The 25,983-nt window shown below is 41.9% G+C and overlaps 1 protein-coding gene across 1 annotated transcript in view; it reads left to right on the forward strand.

Moving 5' to 3' along the window:
- The window catches only part of scfd2 (sec1 family domain containing 2), a 117,974-nt gene that overhangs the window by 38,782 nt on the left and 53,209 nt on the right, over positions 1-25,983 (forward strand). Inside the window, exon 5 of the mRNA XM_081606572.1 lies at positions 21,308-21,599. Coding sequence (XP_081462698.1) covers positions 21,308-21,599 — 292 coding nt within the window. The remainder of the gene's footprint in view (positions 1-21,307; positions 21,600-25,983) is intronic.

A 25,983-nucleotide genomic window follows, 5' to 3' on the forward strand; every position in this document is an offset into this window, starting at 1 on the left:
AGAGACAGAGGGACATTCCAGGACCTCTGGTTGTCCTCTCTGGGAACTGTTTGACTCAGAGACACATAGATTGGCTTTTTTCAGAGACTTCCAATTGATCAGGCATTCATCCTTGTGATAGCAGCTTGTTTTTATTTGGTCCAACTTCTAGTTTCCTTGGAATTTTATTCAGATAAGCTACGTGTTGAGGGGTAGATTGGTAGTGGACGGGCAAAGGCAAGACAAAGAAAGAGCACTCTTGTATGAGACAGGAGGCCCATCGTAGCTCTAGAGGAGCTGCAGAGATCACAGTTCTGGGAAGTTACCGATCAGTAATGCATTTCACAAATCTTGCCTTTAGGGTAGAAAGTAATTGTTGAAGGAACAACATAAAAATTCCCATACATGGCTGAAGTTGACTAAAAACTAAAAACATTGTGCGCAGCAGAAAACTAACACTGCACATCCCCCTGAACGCATCATCCCAACACACCTGTTAAAGGCTGCAAGACGATGGGCTGGGTGACATGAAACGTCTAATCAGCAGGACAATAAAATAGGGCTGAAACAATTAATAGTGATTAATCAATTATTGTCCACCAATTTGGTAATTGATTAATCATTAACTGAGGTATATAGACTCAAAAAACAGGCAATTTGCTATAGGAATAACTCCCTCATTGCTGCAATTAAGCCAAAATTGTAAAAGATACATAGATTGTGCATTTAAGGTAGACTTTGTAAATTTGTTCCACCCAGAACTCCTTATGTGCCGTAGTTATAGCTTCACCTGGTTAAAATTAGGCAAAAATTTAAAATATCCTGTTAGTGACCTTTTTGCTATCCAAATATTAATCGGTAAATAAAAAAAGAAAATCGACAGATCAGCTTTTAGTGTTAAGTAAAGCTGAACTAGCTGAACTTTTCACATGTTGATGTCAGAAGCATTTTTAGCATTCACTGGAAGAATGCTACATTGTTGGATTTTAGGCAATAAAATGTGTTTTTTAGTGAAAAAAATTATTGGCTTGTTTATCTACGTCCTTTAATGTATTTCTAATTTTACATTTAAAAAAAGGCTTAAGTGGTTAAATAAAAAAAAATTACAGAATGTGCCAAGGTTTTTATCCAATTAATCAATCAATTATCTGAATAGCCAGTAGAATAATAAATTACAAAAATAACATTTAATCAGTCTGACCTGCACCTGTAGTCGTGGTGAAAGGCGGTTCTACGAATGTTGAAAAATCGCTTTTGGCAACAAAAAAAAAATGGCTTAAGCCATCATTTTAGGAAGGTGACAATGTTTCATGGTTGTGCTCTACTTTTATAATTCTCCCCTGAAGTACACTGAAGTCTGTGAATGTAACATGATCTAATGTGAGAAGGCTTTTAAGTGCTTTGAATGCTTGTGAAAATTACCCTGTATCATGAAGCAAAGGTGGGACAAGAGGTTCTTTTTGCTGGTGCATGTAATAGTACCCATCTGAAACTGCAGCCCAGATCCCAATTCCCCTCCACCCAAGTTGCCCCCAGGCCCTCTGTTCACTCAAGCTCACCCCTGCGGACTACCTTGTCACCCCAGGGACTTACCAGATCACCCAGAGGGGAGTGAGCCTGACCAATCACCGCACTGACTAAACAGTGAGGGTCAAACCGGGTCAATCAGGGACAGACTGTTACCACCCCTCTCTCTCTGTCATTAATTACGCACACTTCCCCAGGGCTGTACTCCAACATGTGGCCACATAGCGGGCTGAATCCGAAGTGGTTTCGAGCGCATGATCCGACGGAGCTCAGCATGTGCTTCGTATGTGTATTTACAGCTGGGTCCGTCTCGGTTTTATTGCCAGCTAACGTGCGGTGCCACATCTGACACGGTTTTGAACCCCAGCGTGTTTAGAGGCCGGGTCACTTCAGGAATAAGAACTCGAAATCCGTCCCGTGACCTGTGCAATCCGACGGGACCTCTAATTTTGAGAGGAAGGCTTTATTTGATTAAAACCCATCGTTGAGGAAGAGTGTGAGAGAAACGCCGCAGCTTCTCTGTACCGTGGGAGCCGTTTTCTTCGGCGGAGGGTCTTTGCTGTAGTTTAGTTGTTTTTTTGTTTTTTTTTTAGGAATTTTGCTCTCCAGACATTCGAGTTGCTCCCACTTTAAATATTTCAGCGCTTATGGATTGTTGCAACAACACCAGCTTTGTTTCGTTTGGATCCCCGCTTTCACCTTGAAGCTGCTGTTTGTTGGAATATATTGATGTAGGGACGCACACAGCAGAGTTTGCCTTTTGTTTGTGTGAGTTGGCGAAGTTACAGAAGTCTACATCCACACATCGTTGGCAGGAATCATGGTTCTTAGCTTTAAAAAATGCCTTTTATCTGTTCTTCCTCCAGGGTAGAATGATCATACAACAAACAACTCCACTGATTTTTAAAAAACAATAATAGGGTGCACAAGTTTGAGTTTAATGTGGGTTATGCTGAGGGGTTTGTTGTGCTGCCAGCGATACTGGCAGGAAGGTGGAATACCTTCAAATTGTATAGCTTCACGTCGAGTCAAGAGCGAGATAGTTGGAACTTGTACACCACTGTGTGCCTCAGCAGAAGAAACGATCACAGACACACATCAGAAGTGGTTCTTAAATGGGTACGCCAGGCTCCTGGAATGGTCTTGACCTCCGATATGTAGAACATTTATAGAGTATGATTAAAAGCCAGGCCTGTGCCAACGACTTTAATGAGCTCTGAAATTTATACTCGCTGGTAGACAGAGCGACCCAGTATTGACTCAGACTTATCCTAGGACCCGTGTTTCAGATGCAGTTTGTTGCATACAGATGTGCCAAATATATGCACGCACGTGAATGCTTAAAACTTTTAAGACCAGTTGGAAAATGGCAAGAATTTACATTTTGCATTGTCAGATCTCAAGAAAGTTCTATGTAGAGCTTGAAATTGTAAAAAGAAAATATGGAAGCGAGACAAAAACACAATATCTGAGTCAGCATTTTATTGCAAACAACCATTAAGCTGAAAAGGGCTGCTCATCGTCACTGCAGTATTCAGGCTTTCTGCATCATTTTGGCTGGGTTGGCAAAGAGGGATGCTTCAAATAAATCAATGCTATCAGTGGATGTAAACTTCTGACTGGCATCGGACCTTTTAGTTGCTGAAATGAAACTGGTGCACAGTGGAAAGCGTGACTGACATCTGGGGTTGAGTGAATATGGAGATGCATCACCCCAGGCTCTCTGCTGGAGTCTGGAGGCAGTTAAATATTCCATGCTGCCACCCTTTCCCCTTCCCCGCCTCTCCTTCCACACCATCACTACTTTCTCTCCTGGTTTTAAATTTCCCCTCGTCCCTTTAAGTATATTTTTTTCTTTATTTGTGCCCTGAAATTCTTTAATCTGTCATCAGTAGTTCTGCCGCTCATGTGTTTATTGATGCAAATTCGTCTCATTTTATGTTTTGATCCCTCATACGGGAGCAGAAGGGAGGAGATTTGATGCACCGGTGAGAAGGGCTGCAGCCGCAGGCTGGAACGTCCCACAAGAAATCGGAGCAAGCAAGAACAACCTAGATGAAATATTTGTATATGAATTTAGTAGAAATCCTTCAGAACGTCTGCCAAACGCTGGCTCTGCTTTGGGTGGTTATGACAATTGGAAACAACTGCCCACATGCGACCAACACGACGCTCGCAGAAAGATGCGTTTCGGCGAGCCACGCAAGACGCATAAGTGAAACAATCGAGCGCGTTGGGCTGTTGGGCAAATTGCGAAATATCTGCGGGGTGCAGCTGAAAAGTTTTCTCGCTCGTTGCTCCAAAAAAAAGAAAAAACTGAGCTTTTCTAGAGAAAACCTCATCAATTCCTGCGTCTTCCCTCTCCATCTTTCATCTGGGGTGAACTCACACACCCCGCTTTGCCAGTTCTATTGTTCTTGATGTAGTTTAAGACACATGTGGGCCTGTTTGTCCCACTAATGCTTTCATGGAAATGGGAAGAGGCATAAAAGTAACCCTAAATGAGCATGGATGCCCAACCGCTAATTATGAGTGGAGTAAAGGGGGAGGAAGACAGGGGGAGAAAGGTCTCTGGTACGCCTGTGACGCCTCCACCCATTGGTTCCACGCTACTGCCTCCATCTTTTCCACCCTATTCTGTGATTTGCTTTTGCTCAGAGTAATTCTTTGATTTACTTTTATTTTATCTCCCCCCACATTACGACGCATCTACGCTCCGACAAGACGTTTGAGCTGCAGCGAAAGTTTACGGCCCGTTTGTGAGGCGTAGTAAATCACGCCACGTATGATTCGATCGGTGTGTGTTCTGTTTGGGTGGCCGTGTTTGTGTTTGTATAGGAGTCTTTTTGTGACACCGTTAAACTGTTTGTTGTGGTTATCTCGAGTTGGCGGCAGAGAAAGCGAAGCGCGGACTCCGATAACGTTGTCGAAACTCTGAGAGCACATCTGGCTGGAAGGATCAGAAGTTCAGTCGTCCTCGCTCTCGCAGAAATAACCTCCTCTCTCCACATCCTGACTCAAACATAAGAGCCCACGAGGGAAACTGCAGAATCCATTCTTTTTTCTTTTTTTTTTTTTGCAAGTTTGCATTAGTATGATCTGTAATTAGCTGACTCTGACTAAACACTTTTTTTTCCCTTCCTTTTTTTTTTTTCTTTGAAAGAACTTTCCTTACGCTTTTTCTGTTCTGAAAACTACACACACTCACACAGCTAAATCTAACGCTATTTTATTCGGGGGAAGTGCAATAAATCACACATTTATCATTTTGCTCGTATTTTGTTTGAATTTAGGAGGTATTAGTGAGGCTGACTCAGCCCTTTGGTCCTTTTTTTTAGGAAATACAGTCAGGCCACTCTAGTAAATCTTACTTTAACTTATTTGCAGGCACCAGCTGTACCTTTCCATCTCCTTTAATATCACAGGAAGTGTGTTTAGGTTGTCGTGTGTCGTCAGTGTCATTTTCTGGTGAATTTTATTGCTACATTTTTATTTGGTGAAGAAATTATATTTTAATTGCTAAACATTGCTATGAAAAAGCCATTAATTATAATCTTTTGAATCCGTTTTGCCTTTTTTGGCGTTGAAATGCTTCACTCATTGCCGGCCAGTTATTTACACAATAACGATGCCACATTTTAAGGGGAAAAGGTCGACCAATCAGAGAAAGAGAGAGAAAAAAGCTTTGCAATCTGGGTCATCTCAAAAATATGACTTTCTCACCACAACCGTTTATAGGGCTGAACTTTTCTCTCAGCAACACCTGGCCTCTCTGGTTGAAAGCAGATGGATCGCAGCTTTAGAGCGTAAAGGCACACTTTGACATAATTCTCCCAGTCCTGGTGGTGTGTGGAGAAGCAGCGCCTGCTCCGCCTCCTGTGTGGTGTGAATGGCAAGGCTCTGCTCTGCATCACAGGATAGACAAAGAGACGGGACAATAGAGATGTGTTCACCAGCTGCTCGTGGACATCGAGAGAGGATCTGGAGGGAAGACTGTCTGACAGGATCGAGTCAAGAAATTACCCCCACGATATAAGCGTTTCATATCAGTCGATATCAATGATTGTCGATATCGATAGTTAGTGATTGGTTTTTTGTTTCAAATGTCTGAACTGCTGCCAAACTGGTGGCATGACTTTTCCTCTTTTATCACAGTTTTCACTCCATGCGGTTATTTTTCCCTCGATGAGGGATTTTGAAGTATTTGGTGAAACTTTGGTCTAGAAAACTAGCCTCAGGGTCTCCCCTGGATTGAAAGCAGTGAAACGAGCTAAGTAGGTTCGATCAGACAGTCCACTCACGATTTCACATGTCCGTCCAACACTTCCACTGTCCAACAGGATGTTCTCACAGTACCTCAGTGCAGCTGAAAGTCGAGTCAATGTCTCATGCTTGTGAGTTCTGGGAGTTGTAATTTTGACAAAGTTGTAAGTTATGACTTCTCAAAGTTATATTTGTCTTTGGGATTTCGGGGGGGAGGGGGGGTTTTATCAAGGGAGATAAGAGTCTGTGGGATTTGGCATGAACAAGTGAAGTATAGTGAGAAGAAGAGAGACGGATGCACGTGGGAATGGGTTAAGAAATCTGTAAGGGAAGAGAATGATGTATTGTGTCCAAGACAAATTGAAATGGATTTTTAAAAGATAAAAAAAAATAAAAAATTCTGGGCTGTATTAGTGGTTTTGTCCAGTGTCAGTCGTGTTTTTTTGGGGAGTTTTTTTCACTGAGCTGTGGGCTCAAAGCGGTGGGAATGTTTTCACAGTAGAACCAACTCTGGACGACGTTGTTTGTATTGTTCTTTGTGCTGACCCAGACTCAGCGAATAAGGTATGTTTTGTTTTCAAAGGACACCAAGACCACTGTATACATGTGATCCAGCCTTACACCGACCCAAGCCTCCTATTCGGCGCTTTTCGGGTTTTCAGCGTTCCAGTTAGTTCCCTGCTGACAACCCGGAGAGTGAGACCCAATGGGTTCAATGCTGAATGACGGGCGTTGGGGGTGCAGACGCGTAGTCTGCAGACAGATCACCGGTCGTCTGTGCGGCCTTTCTTTCTGCCGTGTATGTTGTGCGTAACGGCGCCCGGTGACACGTCGGTCAACACAGCTCCGTCTGTTGCTGGGGTTGTCGGTGTGTTTTCGCCGCTCAGACAGAGTGTGAAGTGTGCAGCATGCGGCCATGCAGCCTGTGCCAGCAGGGGCTCTGTACTGTACTGTTGGTGGGGGCAGAATGCCACCTTGTCTCAGTTCTTCGATTGCTCACAGGAACAACTTTCTCTTCACGACTCTCTGCTCTGCGGAGCTTAACATAAAGGACAAGTCGCTACGCTGCAGCCAAAATCTACCACAAATATGTATTTAAGTTGAGATGGTCGATAAGAACTTTATTCCTTCTTTCTTTGCTTTCTTTGAGTCTTTCATTTTATTTTTTTTATTTGGGCAGAAGAATAATATGTAAAGTAAGATGTGTAAAGGGAAAGACAGTAAGGTAAAAATATTTATACATCTGCTTACTTCCTTTTCAAATAGATGGTTTTGGAAATATGTATTGTGGTGTTTGAACGAAAATATGTTTGAAATAAACTAAACGTTCTTTCCTTTTTGATCTTTGTTCTTTTTTGTTGGTTCATTTGTAAAGTTTTGTTTGTACATTTCTTTGTAGTTTTATTATGTATTCTAGCTTTTTCTCTCTCTGTTCTTTTTCTTTCCTCCCGTTTTATTCCTTTCTTCCTTTGTTACGTCTTATCATTTTTGTTCTAATTCTTTTTCTTTCTTTCTTTCTTTTGCTCTTTCTTTCTCTCTGTCTGTCTTGTACTCTCTCTCTCTCTCTCTCTTTTCTTTCTCCTCTCTTTCTTTTTTGGTTTTTGCAGGTTTGTTTAGCCTCTATAGGATAATCGGCAGTAAAGTCACTGTAAACGTTTTGTGTTTACACTTCACAATGGGCCAGAAATGGACTGAGAAGTCTGTTCATAAGAGTCTTGTGAACTTAAACATTTTTGTTAACATGAATAATGTGAAGTAACTCATCCCCGCCCTTCAGTTCGAACGTGAAAAAAAAAGAAGTTCTCTATGAGGGAGGGACGAGTTTTAAACAATATTTCACAAAGTCGACGATTTATTGTTCTCCTCTAAATTTTCCAGGGTTCTCATACTTTTGTTTAATTTTTACTCATTGCCATGCAGTCGGTCTCCGTGATAACTCTAAGACAACCTCTGAGATCATAAATGATAAAGTGGGAGTTATGTAATGAATGGGATCATTGGGGAGGATGATCCAGCCGGCACACTCACGCCATCGTCACTGCGTCGATAACATCAGTCTGCCCTGCCGGTTCTCTTCCTGTCAGCCCAAGTCGACTTATTTGTTGTTGCTTACTGTTTGTTTGCTTAACCAGCGTCTGTCCCTCGTGCCTCAGCATCCACCTGGGGAATGAGAGGCCGTCTTTTCCTGTCCGTGTAACGTGTGTTGGAGGAGTGGGAGTGCTTTTCGCTACCGTAAAACGCTCAGGTTGGTGGGAAACTCCAAGTAATGATGCGGGGCATGTTTATACCACAGGACAAAATGTGCATCACCCGGAGTTCCTTGACGAGATTGCTCAATTTTTTTCTTTGAGTATCTTTGTGTAAACAGCAGATCACCTCTACTGTCTGTGTCTTAATGCATGGTTGAAGCAGAAGTCCTTCCTCCTGCCTTAGTAGCAAAAATAAGTCCACATCTCCCACCCTCCTCCTCCTCCTCGTTTATGGCTCTGTTGTACCTCTCTGAGTGTTGACAAATGCACTACTTTGTTTCTGTTTGATGATGCATTCCATGTTTTATATAAACTTGACTAAAGGAACCCACCCTAGAGCCGTGCCAAGTTCACAAACACATAGTTGTGGTCCTATTAGCGTCAAAATACCCTTTATTTCAACTGCAGACCGTTTCCTGTGCACTGAAAGTTGGAAGGAGTTTTGGAGGGAAAGAGAGAGTTACGATTCACTCCATTAAGGCTGGCCTCAAACTTTCCCAGGCCTGGTGTGGTGCAACAGTGCCCCCTAATGGCTTTAGATTCAGCCAACAAATCCCCTCAACAAAGAGCATAACCTTCTGTAAAAACAAAAAGAAGAACTGAACATCTCTACCATTACCATGCTCTAGCTTTTGGATTTTATTTTGAAGGAGCCTCCTTTTTCTTTTCTTTTTTGCCAGCTTCAATGTGTTCATCTCCTCTCCCCATGTGTTTAGCACCTCCATCCATGTGTGAGGCAGACGCTCAGATCACTGGGACTGTTTGAGTCTCTCATCAGAAAACTACTAGATACAGTGGTGTGATTACACCCGCAACATCAGTTTAGCGCGCTGACCTTTTCACCTAAGGCTCATGTATGTTGTCGCCGTAAATCAGGCCTGGCTCTGACTTCGTCTCACATCTCCACTGCGCAGTTTGTGATGACTGCGCTGTTGTAATGGAGTACTGTTGAAAAAAAAAAAAAAAAGCAACCCGCAGACAGACATGCAGTATAAACACCCAACTAAACACTCAGTAAGTACGGTAAGTGTCTTGTGTTTTTTTTCCAAGAACACACACACATGGATGAAAACATACCATTCACGCTGACGCAGCTGGTAAAAAAGAAAGTGAGCTCTGATATTAAAACCATCTTTGAGTGGCCGTGCTGAAAAGTGCAAAATATCAATGACAAGTTCTATATCTTCTACATTACATCCTATACAACGCGGTGCCAAAAGCCATGACTCATTGCTCGTCTCTTTATCTTTTGCTTCCCAGGAAAGTGGACTTGATCAATAATTTTCGTCAAACTCAAGCAATTTTTTAGCCGGTTCCTCCTCGTTAAGTCATTCATCTCAGGCCTGCGAATCATTCATGCATTAAAAACGACCATGAAGTCGAGGGATAGACATTTGTCTGAGCAAATCAGGAAACTGAATTAAAATTGAATTTTTGTTGAAAGTTTGTCAAAAAAGAAAACTTTTTTTTCCTATTTACTTAGTTATGAAAGGAGATTTCACTGACTTTCAGTTTTTGGGAGATCTAATTACCAGCAATCAGAAACTTTGTTTTAATTTACGAGGAGCAGAGATAAAGCCACACTGTGTGTTAGAGGACACTATTGTAAACAAGGTTTCGTTCATATTTTAAAGCAAAAATGAAATAATTACTCATTTGGCTTCTGAAAATATTATTTTTGAGATCAGTCAGCATTGGTAATTGTAAATACAAGCCCCTGTGTTTATTCCCTTGACCTGAAGTGTCCATCTCAAGACCTGCAGGTTTGAGGTGTGCTACCTCCTCAGCTTGTCATTATAAACCTGTTAGTGAATTGACATGTTCGGACATTCAGGAAACTGACTCTTGAAGACATGAGACCCCTCTGCCACAGAGACAATGGACTCTGATGGATGACTAAAACACCCAAAGCCAACCGAAGTAGAATCTTTAAAAGAATAAAAATGTTGGTTTCCTTCATTCACCCTTCTTGTTAGCTGCTCCCTCTCACTTCCTGTTTAGCAAAGCTTGTAGGCAGCTAACAGAAAAAAAGTTACCTTTCAGATATTTTGGTTTAGCTCATATTTGTAGAAAAATATCTGACTTTGCCTTCATCCGCCCGTGTCATCTACCATGCTGAAAAGCCTTTGTTGCCCAAGTATGGTGGGTTCACTGTTTGTAAAAAAGTTGTGCTTTTTTGAGTTTCTGACCAACTAATTGTCATTCAAGGCAGTCGAACTAGATTTGCTTACGGTCACCAGCTGACTATCTGCCATGAAGTCCAAAGAACTGTTTACTGATTACGTGTCTAATTTTTTCAGTTGATGACTTTCAGTTTCTGGTGTTATTTTGTAAACAAAGCTTAACATCTCAGTTCCCTCACAGTACATAGTTTATTTTCATGGTTGGGTACATGTACTGGGCAGAAAATGTCAAAATACAGTAAAATGTCCAAAGAAAAACTTTTAGAAAATCTTGAGAAATATGTAGAACACTGTAAATTGTTGGAAATACAGGGTGTCTGCGCATCTTTAAAAAGTCTTAAATTCATTAGAAAAATGGAAGGTGGCCTTAAACATTTTATCACATGTCTTCAGTTTGTGGTAAAACTATTTTACTTCATATATTTTATGTAGTTTATTTTTCTCATGTCAGAGAAACATTTGAGTCACACCTAGAAATCTTCATTGCATTCTGTGACTCAAGGCGGTTGAAGCAACCTCTAAGTAGCCGCTAACATACCCTTGCTGGCTAGCTAGCAAGCTTGCTAGCTTTTTGCGTCTGTCATGGGTGAGTGTAAATTTATCGCCAGTTGTCTGAACGATGTTCGTCTTCATCACTGCCTCACTTCTCTTGCCAACCCATGCGATGCTACATTTGTTCTGTGCAAAAAAGCTTGGCACTACCATTATATAAAATATTCAGTTTTCTTATGTTCATTTCAGTTGTGATACAAGTCTTAAATTTCATTCATAGTGGGCTTAAAGAGGTCTTAAAAAGTCTTAAGTTTCAATTGGTGAGAGCTGCAGAAGCCCTGAAATCTTCGTTTTTAAACATTTCCTTTTAGATTTCTGCTTATTTTCTTTGTCAGCTGTTTACCTCAGGAAGCCTCCTCCCCACTTGGTGCCTCCTTAGTCAATATATAGTATTTAGCAGCTTTTTTTTGGGGGGGGAGGCATTGCATGCATGATTCATTTTGTCCAAGTGTGGGGAAATAGAGACAGAGACTTTACTCGACCCAAGGGTTTACAGCTGCAGAGCAGCTCTCATCTGGTGAATTACGCTATTATCCGTTAAAGTCTATGCAGCAAAACACAGCCTCATTAATCGGCTAATGTTTCCAAGCATTCGGGTTGTTGCGGCTCAGATGCTAATTTTTCAATTAAAAGTTTTTGTTTGCTCCCACCCCACGTCCGTCCTCTCACACGGCTACATTTGGACGGATCTGCGGGTCTCTGCTGAATCGAGATAAGCAGGCAGCGTGTCGTGTGCCAGGCAGACAGGATCCAGCCGCAGTGACCAGCATGTGGCTTGCTGGTGGTGGCAGGGTGGAGTGCGTGGACTGTCTGTTTGTTTCTCTGATTGGGTCCCGAGTCGCCTCCAAATTACAGCCCTGGAGCTCTGAGCCAAACCGACTTTTGACACACAGAGCGCAAGAGGAAGTAAAAGGCAGATAAAAGATGCGGAGATGCAGGAGGAGACTGTGGATTAAAGGGGGAAGAAAGGTGGACGAGCGAAGGATTGATGTTCACGCTGTTTCATGTACGGATGGCGAGGCCGGATCCTGTTTAATTTCTGGCGAGCTGATCTTTAACGGTCTCTCTCTCTCTCTGGGTGTCCAGTGTACAGTACGTTGAAAGAGTTGTCATTCATCCTAGAAGTTCTTCACATTTTGTCATCTTATTACCACAAGGTCCAGTTTAATTTAATGAGATATTTTTGTTACAGACAAACACAGAATAGTGTTCAGATTTGTGAAGTGGAAGGAAAACAGTACGTGTTTTATTTTTATTTTTATTGTTGACTAAAATAATCAGAAAAGTTGGCGGCATATTTGTCGTATTCTCTACCTGCTGTCTTTGCAAAATAACTCGAGCTCTGTCAGACTGAATGATTTTCAAGTTTTGCCTCACGTTTTCTTTATGAATTTAAGTGTGGCCTTTGACTAGGCCATTCTATCTGATGAGGGTTGGTGTAAACCTTTCCACTGCTGCTCTGACTTCATGTTTCAAGTCATCGTCCTGCTGGAAAGTGAAATTTCTCTTCAGTCTTGAGGCTTTTTCAGTCTTTACCCAGGTTAGCTTGTATTTAACTATGTCCTTCTTTTTCTCAACTCTTCCCAAGTTCCCTTTCCCTGCTGAAGAGCACCATCCCTACAGCATGACCTTTCAATTTTGGTCTCATCTTCCTTCTCCCAAAGGTTTGCTGTCTTCTTCGTGGCTTTAAACAAACTTTACACTAAAATTTCTTGCAGCCTTTGCTCTCTTTTTGGCATAAAATACAACTCCTGTCAACAGATCCTCCCACCTGAGGAGCTTTGTTCTCAGCTGCTCCTCCAAAGTTATCATCGAGCTGCTGGATGCTTCTCTGATTGATGCTTAAAGCTTGGGATAAACTTCAACTTCACTCCTGACTTATCTGAAGTCTTCCTCGGCTCTCTAACAAACTTCTCAGATTTATTATGATATTAGTTTACGTGCAGATGGACTGTGTTTACCAAGAAGGTTTTGAAGGCACTTGATCTTATTTATTTGAATACATATAAAAAAACTATCATTCTACTCCCAGTTTACAATTCTGATCTCCTCATTGAGGTAACAAAACGGGAAAAGGTTTGAAGATGGGAATACTTTGGCAAATGCTAATTGATAACGTAGGCTCCGTTTTATGTCTCATTTCTCTTTTGACTAAAAAGCATCAACCTATGAAGTTTCAAGCTTATGAGTTTTCCCTCTCTATCAAAAATTACATCATAAACGAGTTCCTCACATGAATCAAAATACTCAAAAACGTGCTAATAAGAACATGTTGAATAAAAAATGTTACCCAGTACAGCCTGATATGAAAAACAGAGCTTTGTGTCATACTCTTTCTCAGCATTCTCACATTGTTGAAGATGATATTTAGATGGGGTTTTTTTGCGGTTTGCATGTGTTTTCACTTGTTCTGCCTGACGTTTCTCTGCGCCGCTGTAAATCTTTAGCCTTCCGACAATTTGGGTCCTCTTGTGTCTTTGCTGTATTGTTGTTCTGACTCCAACGTGTTATTTTCAGTGTGGGTTTCTCCCATTGCAGACATGGAAGAGTTGACTGACTGATGGATAAGTCAGAACAGTGGTCGCACTGCACACGCCTGGCGTTGCAGGGTGCTAATAGATTTGTTGTAATAAGAAGTTCCCGGTTTCTTCTGTACGAGAGCCGTTTCTGCTTAGTCATCAGGTTGGCCGGGTGAGGGGAAGGTTGAAGAAGACGAGCGACGACAGGCGCCAAAATTGCAATCCGTAGGGTTCCAGTCGTGGTGTGTTTTGGCAATGCCTGCGGTCGCTCGCAATATCATTATGTGTGGTGTAATAACAAACTCCTGGCGATGCTACTTTCAGTCAATCGTCACTGCAAAAATGTCAACTTAATCTGCAGATGGGGAGGTTTCCTCACTGTTGAAGAGGATTCAGTTGTATGAGCAGGACATCTGAAGAGATTTAGTTAGACAACTTTAATTATTATACTGGTTTTGCATAGGACTATCCCTGTCATGATAAGTTTTGCTGGATGATAAATTGTCACAGAACGTATTGCGATAAACGATAATATTGTTGTTTTGAGACTATTTTCAAGCAATGCAATAGTAATAATTGCATCTGCAAATAAATGCACGAATGTCTCCTTTTAGTTCTTGAGAGTTATTGAACAAACAAGCACAGCTGAACATGTTTAGAAGTTCAAAATAACTTGACTTCCAACGTGTTTATTGAACTCAAAATGTTGCCAAACTGTTGATGACTCATTTTATTTGAGCTCCTCCTCGACCAACTCTACCTCTTGCTGTTGGTTAAGTTTCGGTCCATCGTCCAGGTCTGCAAAAAAGTGTATAAGCCCAAAGTAGAGGATAAAGGTCATTTCATATATTACAAATATGAATCTGAAACGTTTGGCCTGCATTTGTATCAGAACCATTTCTACTGGCATTACGGCTATGTGACAAAATGCTGTCTTAAATCTAATGTCTCACTGACAAAAGTCGTGGTTTTAGCGTTCAGTAGGCCCCTTATTTTTCAAAATTAAAGATTCTGAAGATATGTAGAAACGCGGATGTTACGAGAATGAATCGCAGCTAGTTAATGACTGATTTATTGGTTCCAATGCTCACCGGAGCAGGCTATCTCCTTTTTTGTGTTTACAGTCACGTTTCCGACATTCTCCATAAAGACCAGTGCTCTTTTCACACAAGACAGAATAATAGCTGTTTAAAATACTCCAGAGATAGACCAGGTTCTTTTTCTTCTTCTTCTTTTTTTTCCGACTCTCGCTCATCTTAAGGCAAATATCCGCTCTTTTGATAAACAGAAATTTCCCGGCTGGCCCCGTTGTCGGATTTGTCCCCGTCACCACTGCAGGTAACGCTGAACATGTGCCTCGTCCGCTGGGATCCGTGTGGGTTCGTGTTCTCCCCCCAACCCCGTTTCTCCCGGAGGAGAAGATGAGCCGTGCTCATTAACAGCATGTCTGGAAAATCTGCTGTGATTTTTACTTTTATTTTTTTCCTAATTCTTTGGTTCTGGTGTTGTTTACTTGTTCAGAATTCTGCCAGCTTCCCCGAGTCTGAGCACATTAGTTGTTTGTCTTCCAGCTGCTTTACGACAAATCAATAGCGAGCTTGCTGAACATGATTTAGCGTCGATCTTTAGTTGCTGTCTTCTGGCTTCAAAATTTATGGATTGTGCTTCTTAGAAGTTTGCCTGTGTGCCTTTCAGCTTTACATGTTGTTATTTGTGAGTGCAAATTGGATGTGATTATATATTTGAAAATGAAGCACATGTGTGCTTCCAAAGGAATGTGAGAAACTTATTTATTTATTTATTTATTTATTTTTTTTTTTAAGGTTGCCATGACAAATGTGAAGCGATGCATTTGCCTTGAATCATGTTCGAACAGAGACTTTCGGTCAACAAGAAGAGCAAATCTGCGTCCAGTTGTTGTTCTTACTCTCACAAACCTCCAGTACCCATCCCGTCCCCCTCCGGCCCCCCCACAGGACCCAGAAAAGGGGTTCATTGTGCAGGCAGTGAGCAACGTTAACGCAAGCGAGGCCTGCTTCTGGTTAGCGCACTGCACTCCGTCTCAAACATTCACCTTCCTCCAGGGGTTGCATCTGGAGCTGGTTTCCTGTTGAGCCGGGCAGAGGCGGGGTTTTGGCCCGGGCCTTTCGATTGGGTGAGATGGAGTCCTTATGGAGCCCAGGGTGGTTGGAATTGCCAAGCGAAGATCTGTCAATCACTTGCACACAGATTCGAACCAGAACGCTGCACAGGAGAGAACCAGCGACAGCCTCAGGTTTCCATTAATAACCTGCTGGTGCGTTTTAGAGTCGGTGTGTTCGGGGGAACAAAGAGGTTGTGCAAAGTTAGATTTTCCTCTTAAAACTTGGTTATTTAAAGCAGTGTTGTCGTTTAGAAATTTGAGTACCTAAAATTAGCATTTGTGTGACCGAGTAATACCGCTGTTATGGTGTAATTGTGCGTAATGGTCACATTAGCGCAGGGCTACATGGTCAGTGCATCCTGTAATTGTTATAATAATATTGTTGGTTTCCTGGTATTATGGTAGGAACCTGCACTTCTCCCTGAATTCTGAATTTACGAGATCTTATATCTTGTGTGGAAGTTTAAATGGGTTTTATTTATAACTTACAGAAGTGGTTATGTGTTAGCAATAGCGAAATGTTTAGCACAGGTTAGATTAGAGAAAAATTCCATTCAAAGACAGAGTTTGAATGTATAAATTAGATTTTCTATTCCATATATTTACAATCTCTTATAGTGTAATACGGCGCTCTGAAACACAACCCATCAAAATAAGATGTCAAATTGAGCAAAACACGATAAACACTTCAGTCTACTGAAGTGAGATTGTTTGTGCTTTACCAAAAGCCACATTTTATGATTGCTTACACTCCATACAGTTGCACGTTAATTGGATCCAGCGTAAACACCCGATATTGCGATGTTTCGTTTCTCTGAAAACATAAAATTTAGCAATCTGATTCCCCATCAGTCCTGATCAGAGCCATGCCTGTGCACCAGCATCACGGGTGCGGTTGAGTTCAGCGCAGGGGTTGCTTTCTCTCTCGGCTTTCCTCGGCACAGAGTCTCATTTCTGGAGCAAAGACCTCCTTTTCCTGCTCTGGCGCCATGACATGCGGCTGACAGCAGCTTTTATAGGCCTCTTGAAGGGACCCAGTTGCGCTCAATGCTTCCTCTAGCATGTGAAAAGAAGAAAATGTGCACATACCACACTGTACACAGACTGTACAGTGCACAGAGTTTGGAAAAGCACAGTATGGTGCTTTTTGTGAAAGGTAATTCAAGATGAATGACACAACACTGAACACTGTGAACCTTCAGAAATATGCCACCCTCCTCCAGCGCTAAGGGTCAGCTCTGTCTCACCTCTGAGAGGCTGTAATGAGATGTTGGACAGAGACACGATGGGTCAGATCGTTTTGGCTTCAAAAGAAGACGTGATCCGACGGATCATGACAAGAGCTATTTACAATATTCTGAGAAATGTTTACCCAAATTACTCTACCATCTCCCTTTTGTTGTTTGAGTGAGTAAAGATAAAAAGTCTTTACTCACTCACTGATTTATTCCTCGTGACGTGGAATAAATCAGTCTAAGTCATTTAGATTTTAAGCCCGAGGTGATCAAATGCAGTCCAGAGTTACTTAAAATAGCCATTTAGTTATACAGTGATAGGAAGCTAGAAATCAGATGCTAGCTTCATCGTCATTACAAGTCTGCTTGGAGCCAAAAATGCTGCTACGCCAGCGATCACTTGGTCAAAAACAACCAATCATAGCCAGGAGGGGAACGTCTTAGTGCCGTCAATCAAACCTGTGTACATGCTGCTCAGTGCCCTAACAATGGAGAAACAATTCACTGTTCCAGGAAACCTGTTTGTTTGCCGTCATTGGTGGCCATGCTAACCAACCAGAGCGTGTGAGCGGTGCGTACACAAGTCTGATGGGCAACGCTAAGACCCTCCTCCTCCTGCCTCTGATTGGTCATTTCTGACTGCTCAATGAGAGCACTGGGAGCAGATAAGAGTTCAAATGTTCACATTATCTCTTGCTATAGTGTCACAACAAAGTGACAATTTTAACAAATGTGTAAAAAAAAAAATATATATATAATATATATATATATATATATATATATATATATATATATATAATGTTGTTTATGAAACTTACATAGTGTTGCTTTAAAGTGGTGGAAACTTCTGCCATAGTTTAATAACCGAAAGGCATCAGTAAGCACAATGACCAGTTCTTATTAATTGACTACTTAAGCACAAAAGGGCAACTAAATAACTATTTCCTCCCTTGTTTCAAAATAAGAGTCTCAAACTCATGTTTATATCTAGGGCTCATAATAATAGGCTCCTTCCAGCAAAGTCATCCAGTTAAATAGGTGAAAATGCCCGCAGTTCACTTTGTGGCAATACATGTAATGGACTGTCATGGGTAGATAATGGTTTTTGTGAAGGGGTTGCAGCCAAACACCTTAGAGGTCACAACAAAGTTAATAAGTCAAGAGTAAAGGCTTAAGGAACTAGGCTTTCTAACACTGCAGAGAACATACTCTTTGTCTGCAGAGAGGTCCAAAAGGTAACACGAGCCCAGCTCTGCAGTGAAGTAATTTCTAACAAATGAGTCCCTCCTGATCTCCCCCCTTTCAACTTTCTTTGTCTCCGTTGCCCCACGCTGACGGCGTCTGGTGCCAAAGCTGCACGGCAAACAGAGCTTTCTGAAACGACGATGCTGTTTGCTGACCATGGCACGCTTAAGGATCAAATAGACGTCCTCCAAGATGTGCTCAGACAGACATGTTTGGGATGGATGAATGAAAGAGGAGATGGGGAAAAAAGGAACGTGCTCAGCAGCTCGCCGTTTACAACAGCCGCTAACGTCTTGTTTTTCCTCTCCCTTTCGCCGTCCGCCCGCAGAAACGAGCGAGGCAAAAGATCCTGAACATTGTTTGGCAACTCAGACGAGCGCGACTTGGAGAGGTATTCGATTTCACAACGCTTAAAAAGAAAAATGTGTGGTGAGATTGTGTTTGAAGAGTCCCCGAGGGCAAGTGGTTGGCTGGAGCCCAAGGTGGGGGAGAGGCCCCTTTGGGGTTGAGCGTACCGGCAGAAACACCTTCCAGAGACGTAGCGCAGATCGATTATTCGAGCATGAGGTAAATGTCAAGAAGTTAGTATGGTGTTAACTTTATTCAGAATCCTACATTAGCAGTCAATAACGAGTACGTATTTGGAGCAGTCGGGGCGTTCTGGGGGTTTGGCTGGCCTGTACTGCATCTTTGGCTCGGCGCTGAGTTCCTCTGGATCAGACGTAGTATCCAATGGTTTTCCCACCACAACAACAACATCAGCAGCCTGTCATTCTGTGAGCCTGTTTTTTTCTTGATGAGAGGGACCACAGTGCTCTTCACAGAGCAGTCCCACGTCTAAATAAAACGTATCTACAGGGACGTTTTGAAGCCTCGTCCGACACAAACGGACCATTAAACTCTTAACAATTGTTTCCTTTCTACTATCGTGAGTCTTTCCCCTTGTCGTATCTGTTTTGGTGCCGTTTCCTCTGAGCTTCATTATTCACATTTCACGTCACTTGGTCAGCCTGCTGCCTGTTTTTCTATTCTCCGGTCACTCTTTCATTTGAGCTTCATGTTTTTCATCAGACAGATTAGGTCCACGCCCTTGTTTATTGGTGTATGAGCTCACCCTTGCTGTAAGAGTGGCCAGTGGCCTGTGAAGGATCTTGTGATCTATTGCTTGTTGGACCAGAGCCCCATTCAGCCACATGGCACTCCCGACTACTTAGACCTGCAGAATCACAAAAACAGGCCGCTGCACCTCAACTTTGCCCCGAATCGTGGGTCCGTAAGCATTTGTGCAGAAGTGCGCAGTGTTTGGGACACAGAGGGCTTCCAAGAAAATTAAACAGACGAAGGAAACCAAGCAGAGCTGTAAAATTAGCAAATGGAACAATGATGTCATGCACAAGTCGAAGGTTTATATAATTGTATTTTGTTGAATTTATCGAAATAAACATTTAATCTACATGAACGTTTGCCTGTTACTTTATTACATGAACTGATTTCAACCTCTGTCTATACATGGCAAGCCTTAGTGCTTACTGTAAGTTGCATTGTGGGAAATTAGGTCTGAAAAATGACTTTTCTCTGTTGAGTTTAAATTTAATCGACAGTTTTTTCTTCTTTTTTTTGGATCACGTAATCAGGAAATGGCAATATTGTTGACAATTGCAACAACAGCATTGGCTTCAACTAACCCAGATTTTTATGGTTCTTTTCCGTCTTTTTCATCATCATGATGTCACCACAACTGTTTTCAGCTTTAGGAACTTGGTCACAGTGTCAGTGGGTGGGCATTAAGGGCAGTAGTAGTTCAAATTCAAGCAAAAATTATCGAAAAGATGTCAACCTCTTAACCCTGATGTCTAAATATGTTTAAAAAGTTTTTCTGGCAGATGAAATGAACTAACCAGTCCTGTCTGTCACTGTCTTAGTTTAGGCTAAATTCAGTCAGGACACAGAGACTAAAACATGTTTGATTTTTAATGTATTTTTGCAGCCTAAAAACATAGACTACGCAACTTGCTTTAGCCAAAAATATGTTTATGGGCATCCAGTGTTTGAAAGGTTCGTAACACAAGATGTTATCATAGCATTAAAGTATTTTAGCCCAACAAATATTACGTCTGAGGGGTCTTTTGTTTTTGTGATACCACACGCATTGATATATCAGCATTTTGCGTAATTAGCAACTGTAACTAATCAGTTTCTGTGTCTCCCACTTAGAGAGTGTAGACCTTTACCTTTTCTCTGCCATTTCTAAAAGACATTTTCACATCCAACATTTTCCATAATGACAAAGACTAAAAACTCCACAGAATTAAAGAACGAGTTTTCTCAGCCTCACAGTTGAAAGTCTGGTGCTAACGAGAATAATAAAAAGAATAATAAAAAACCTCAAATAGCTATTTGTGTAAATGGTTTAGTCTTTAAACACAATGTCGTGATTCAGCGTCCGCCAAAGCCTTTTGTGCGGCGTGTTCAGTGAGCAGGATGATCAAATGTAAAGGTCAGATGAGAAACACTTGTTTTTGGTTTAGACTCTTTGATTTACAGTCAATAACTTGTAAGGTCATCATTTGAATATTTCGATAGATCAGTCTACGTTTTGCAGACTGGTCAATCGGTTATTAAGCATTTTCTGCATGTTTTCTTCGTGGAAGACAAAACTATGGAAATCTTTGGATTTGAGCTTAGCAAAAGATCTGAGTCCTTCATCAGCTTTGTTTTGTGTTAACAGTTGTTGTTGGATTCACGTGTTTTATTGAGATCTGACCGTGGAAATCAGCATTTTAACGGCATATCCATTTTAAGTTAATAATAACAAAATAAGTCTGTCACTTGGTGGTATTCCACGAGAGAATGGACCGCTCATAGAGCATCTTACAAGGGAAATAACAGTGTCTCTAGGTTGCTATTGACTGTTGGTGTTGGAATTAGCAAACAACATTCCCATTCTCTACAAATCCAAGAAATCATGGAGAAAATGGCCTGTGGGATTCTAGGGGAGGCAATTAAAGTGTCCAAGGACTGAGCTGGCTGTAGAGTGCAGCTCTTGTTTTACTCTGCAGCAACACCTGCAACAACATGACCTTCACAAAAAGTTATTGGAAGAAAACATTTCCTGTTTCCTTACAAATGAATATCTATATAAAAAAAAAGGAGGGGAGACAAATTTTGGAAATAAGATCCTTTGGATTGATTCAGAATGAATAAGACATCCTGGCCAAAATTAGCAGATGTATGTTTATAGGAGACGTTGCCCAGTTTTGTGTGTAAGACCGAATTTGTAATGAAATGTGTGACCTGGTTTTACCGACAAGGTTTTGACAGGGGCAGCCTTAACTTTGCTGCGCTCACATTTCCACGATGACCACATTGTTAACGTGAAACGCATCTGTGTGTGTGTTTCCCCGTGTCCCAGGCTCTTGGAGACGGCGACTTCCCGGCTGTGCTGAGGCAGCTGCTGCCCCTAATGAAGCCCCGCGGAGGCGAGGACAGCTCGTCGTCAGGATCGAGGCTCGGGCAGGACGAGTGCGGGCCGGACGAGCTGATCCTCCTCCTGATCTATCTGTACACCCTGGCTGAGGAGGTGCAGCACTTCGCCGATGGTGGGGAGGAGGAGCTGGAGAAGCTGGAGCGCGAGCTGATAGGAGCGCTCACGCTGGTCGTCACCCGGGAGACGGAGCTCAGTCCGCTGCTCCAGAGCCTCACCGGTGAGAGAGCGCTCCCGCTGCCACACGTGGTTTGCCCAGGTGTTAGCAGCTGGGTGTGTGTTTCCTCTGTCTCTGTCTTCTGTGCTGCTAATAGGAGGATTTCTATCAGTGTGTTCACACTCCATCCTTCTGCTCACCTCCTCGTGTCACGCCTTTTGGGGCAAAAACACGCACACTTCTACAAACTACACAAAATAAGTCAGTTGTTGTAGCATTGATAGCTTTAAACTCCAAGCCCATACCCTGTAGCTGTAAGACATGTTGACACTAAAGCCGCTGTGTGTGACTTTTTATGATTATTAAAACTGTCTCCATGTCGTGACAGTATGTTATGAGGCAGATAATCTGGGAAAAGATCAATATTCTCCACCTCTTCTCTGGAAGAGAAGAGATGCCTCTTCCTGTTCTACTTGGCTGGGTGCAGTTGGTCGAGGGGCTTTGGGGGAGAGTGGGGAGTGGGGTGGCGCTCGTGGCTCCACCTCTTCTCTTCCAGAAGAGGTGTTTTGGGTGCCATCTGAAGAAAAGCACCAAAAACAACCAATCAGGGCCAGGAGGAGGGTCTTAGCGATGTCAATCAATGCTGCTACATGTGCTAATGTTGAATAAACAATTTAACATTACGGGAAAAGTGTTTATCAGCTGTCATCTGTGGTTGTGCTAATTAGAATGAGCATTCACAACATGCTGAGCTATGCTAGCAGCAGCATATGGTAGTGTTAGGGTTGGGAGGGCTCTGACTGGTTGTTTCTAGTTAGCACTGGGAGCACTGGGGGAAGGCAGAGGGGGTCCTTTATTTGACAGACTATCTTACTCCAACCGTACTGTCACAACATGGTGACATTTTCAATAAATAAAAGAGTTACACACTGCAGATTTACGTCTTCTGCCTTCAAGTTGCTCAATAATAAACCATTAACTGCTTGTTAATTATTTATTATTGGTATATTACAAACTTCATTTTGTTTGTTGTTAGGTATTATGCTGTAAACCAACACAAAGTAGCACATTTCAGTCTGTTCGATTTAGGCCTATTTTTGGGGGTATTCTCACGATGGTTCATGGGTTCAAGTCCCAAAGTGTTTTTTATGACGTGCATGACAGATAGATTTTCTGTGGATATATTCTCCTACCTGAGTTATATGCATTTTTGCATCTCCTCCAGAGTTGGAAAATGGCTTTATAACTTAACCGTTTGTTCAGGGTGCATTCACACCAGCCATGTTTGGCCCGCTTCAATCAGACTGTAGTCTGTTTGCCTAGAAAGTCAGGAGTGTTTAGGGAAGGGTTAATTACACAACTGATCTCTGAAGCAGACCAAAAAAAAGCTAATGGAACAAATGTTGCGATTTTAGTCCCCAATCAAACTGAGTCTACCAAACTATCGGGTGGGAAAACACCCCAAGCTTCTCCACAACATTCTCCTTGACCTGCCTGCTAAAATTGCAAATCACACAATTTAAATTTTAGTTTTAATTACAGTCACATATAATTTTCCTTCCATTCACAATTTTAAAAAAAAACTGTAAATAAATTTGAAAAGAGCTCAGTGGGTCTGGGTTGTTTTTGCAAGGCGCTGTATTTGTTGACCAAGCGGCTGGTGAACTGTAGTGCAGATCAAGGCCTGGTCCTAAGATGAATGGTCCGTCTGCCTCAGCACCACAGCCAGCGCACCTCCCTCAGAGTAATAGCATCTTTAACCTTGAGCCTCTAACATAAGCTCTCCTCCCCCAGTCGTAAAGTTCACAATTAATTCCACTTTTGGTTTGGACTTGCACCATACCTTAGCACAAGCCGTGAAATAGCACACTGCGGTTTCCTCTTATGTCACATCTGGGGTCATGTTGTATATAGGGGGATTGGTAAATCTTCATAGCGCGCTAATAGAGACTGCTGACCTCTCTCTATCCCACTTTTCTGTCCTATGAGAAGTCTCTGCCTCTTCCTGTTCCACTTGGCTGGGTGCAGTTGGTCGAGGGGCTTTGGGGGGGAGTGGGGTGGCGCTCGTGGCAAGTTCAAGCTGAGAGTTGTGGTTCATGTAAGAAAAAAAAAACCCCTGATTTTATTATAAACACTTTCTTGGAAGGAAGCCCGCGACAAGGTGCCAGGTGCATTTAAGACAGAATAAAGACAACATGTCAGGGGAAACCTGGCAGTTTGTGCACTTTTTAAGATTCAAGTGTGTGTGTTTGCCTGCGTGTGCGTGCGTGTGTGGATGGTTTTATAGCGGCCAACAAAGCGCTTTGGCTCGAGTAACATGAGGAGGAGGTCGTCTGTCTCAGCATCCAGAGCAAAACATTGATTGTGACATTCCCCCCAATTAAAGGAGTCGAATAAAAACCAGACGCCGAACGGAGGTTGGTCACCATGAGAACGGGCGCTCTCGCAAATTCCCCCCCCTCCTCTGCTTTTCGCATTTAGCGAGCGGCTCGAGTTTTAAGCGCACTGTGGATGAACTGTGGGTTGCAAACGGGGTGCAGAATCACCAGAAAAATATACAGAGACGACAAAATACCAGAGGACAAACGGGAACTTGAGAATATAGGAAAGTAAGCATGACAGTGCATCCCGCACCGTGTCTGATAAACATCTCCGTCTGAGAACTTAGGAAAAGATGTTCTTCGGACTTCCAGGCTCTGTCGTTTTTGTTTGCTCAGAGAGCTGGAGAAGCTTTGTCTAGTTTACGTGTTTAAAAGCAACGTTCATGGTGTTTGTTTTTTTTTTTCGTAACTAATGCCAAAGTGTGGGATAATTTCACAAAACAGTTTCCCACTGGAAGGAGGAGAATCAGGTTCTGGAAATGCCCTAGTCTTACCCAAAACACGCGGACATTAATCAAAGCTAAAAATACATCAGACCTCATGCTTGGTTATAAAAGACACTTCTTTTCAAAACAAAAGTGCTCGCATCTTGATTTTATTGAACTGGGTTTAATAAAAACAACATGACTTTTGGGGTCCTCTTGACTATTTCACTCTGTAGTGCGCTATACTCGCATCAAACGATGAATTAATCGGGTAATCAATTGATTTGGGTTCTGTTTTTATTGATGTCACATGTGAAGTAATCACGCACTCTTTTAAGAGCAACAACAGGATATGAAGCAAAGTTACGCTAATCTGTTTAGAGACATAATTTGTAAAGATATCAGAAAAAAATAGTCTAACATCTCTGGTATGCTTTTTTTTCTTCATTTTTTCAGGTGGTGTTTTTTTTTTTTTACACAACCTGCAAGACACAAATAACGCTGATCTTACAGAATGCAGCACTGCTTCCTCTGCTTGTAATTTCCCTAAATGCAGTGATAATGTCTGATGTTGGTGTGCTATTTGCTTGATTGAACTATTCTAGAAGTAGATCATCTTTTTGCACTCTCCTATAGCTTCATTAAATCTCCCCAGCATCTAATGGCGATGTCTTTTCATATTTGCTGTTTATTTTTGAAATAACATTTTTACCTCACTGTTAGCGTGCTTGCTGTAAGAAGCCTTGGTCTTGCTAACGGTGATCAGCTTTTATTAGTATTGTTTTTTTTTTTTTTTATTTAGCATTACTCCTAGCAGCAGTGCAATGCGTTGTCAGGCAGGTCAATACATGCTGTAAGATTCCTCTGAGATCTCAAAGCAAATATTTAACAGGAGTGTTTTTTGCGCCCAACTCTGTAGTGTCGAGCCTTTCTGCCGGGGAATGTTGCGTATATGATATTCTACCATAAACAATTAGAAATCTGTAACATAAAACTATATGTTATTGTAACTTTTTCACCTTCCAGAGTCCAGAATGTCAGCTCTCCATCCAAATCTGAAAACGGAGCAAAACTATTTGTTATTTTTACCCCCTTAAACACTTTCAAAATGTTGGTTTTAAGAACATGATGGTAAGTTTAGTTTTTAGATGTTCAGTGATGTGCCAAAAGTCAAAATACCCATTGAGTTGAATCACATTGCAACCTCAAATTTTAGTATATTCTGTTGGAAATGTTTGTGATAGACAAACATAAGTAAGAGGAAATGTTTATTTTTTTTCTCCATATAAATACAAATCTAAAAAGTGTGGCAGGCATTTATACCCAGCCATCCCAGCCAGTACTTTGTGGTTATCGTCTCTAAAAGCTCCTGTTTTGCATGTGAGAAATGTTTGCCTTGTGCATTTTAACATCGTTTTCTTCTAAGCAGCGGTTCTATGCTTATGCTCTTTCTTCCAACCGTTACTTCAAAGTCCCATAAAGCACTTTGGGTTTCCCTGCGTATGAATAGTGCAAGATAAATCAAAAGCATTTTTTTTTTATTTTCATCTACACACCAGCAAAAAACTGAGGGAAAGCCCAGCCTACCCCAAAAATATTTCAGCATATAGTTCCCAGGTTTACAATGCAGCGCCGCATGTT

Source organism: Poecilia reticulata, chromosome 4 (genome assembly GCF_904066995.2).
Source record: "Poecilia reticulata chromosome 4, P_reticulata-male-v2, whole genome shotgun sequence".
NCBI classification, from domain to species: domain Eukaryota; kingdom Metazoa; phylum Chordata; class Actinopteri; order Cyprinodontiformes; family Poeciliidae; genus Poecilia; species Poecilia reticulata.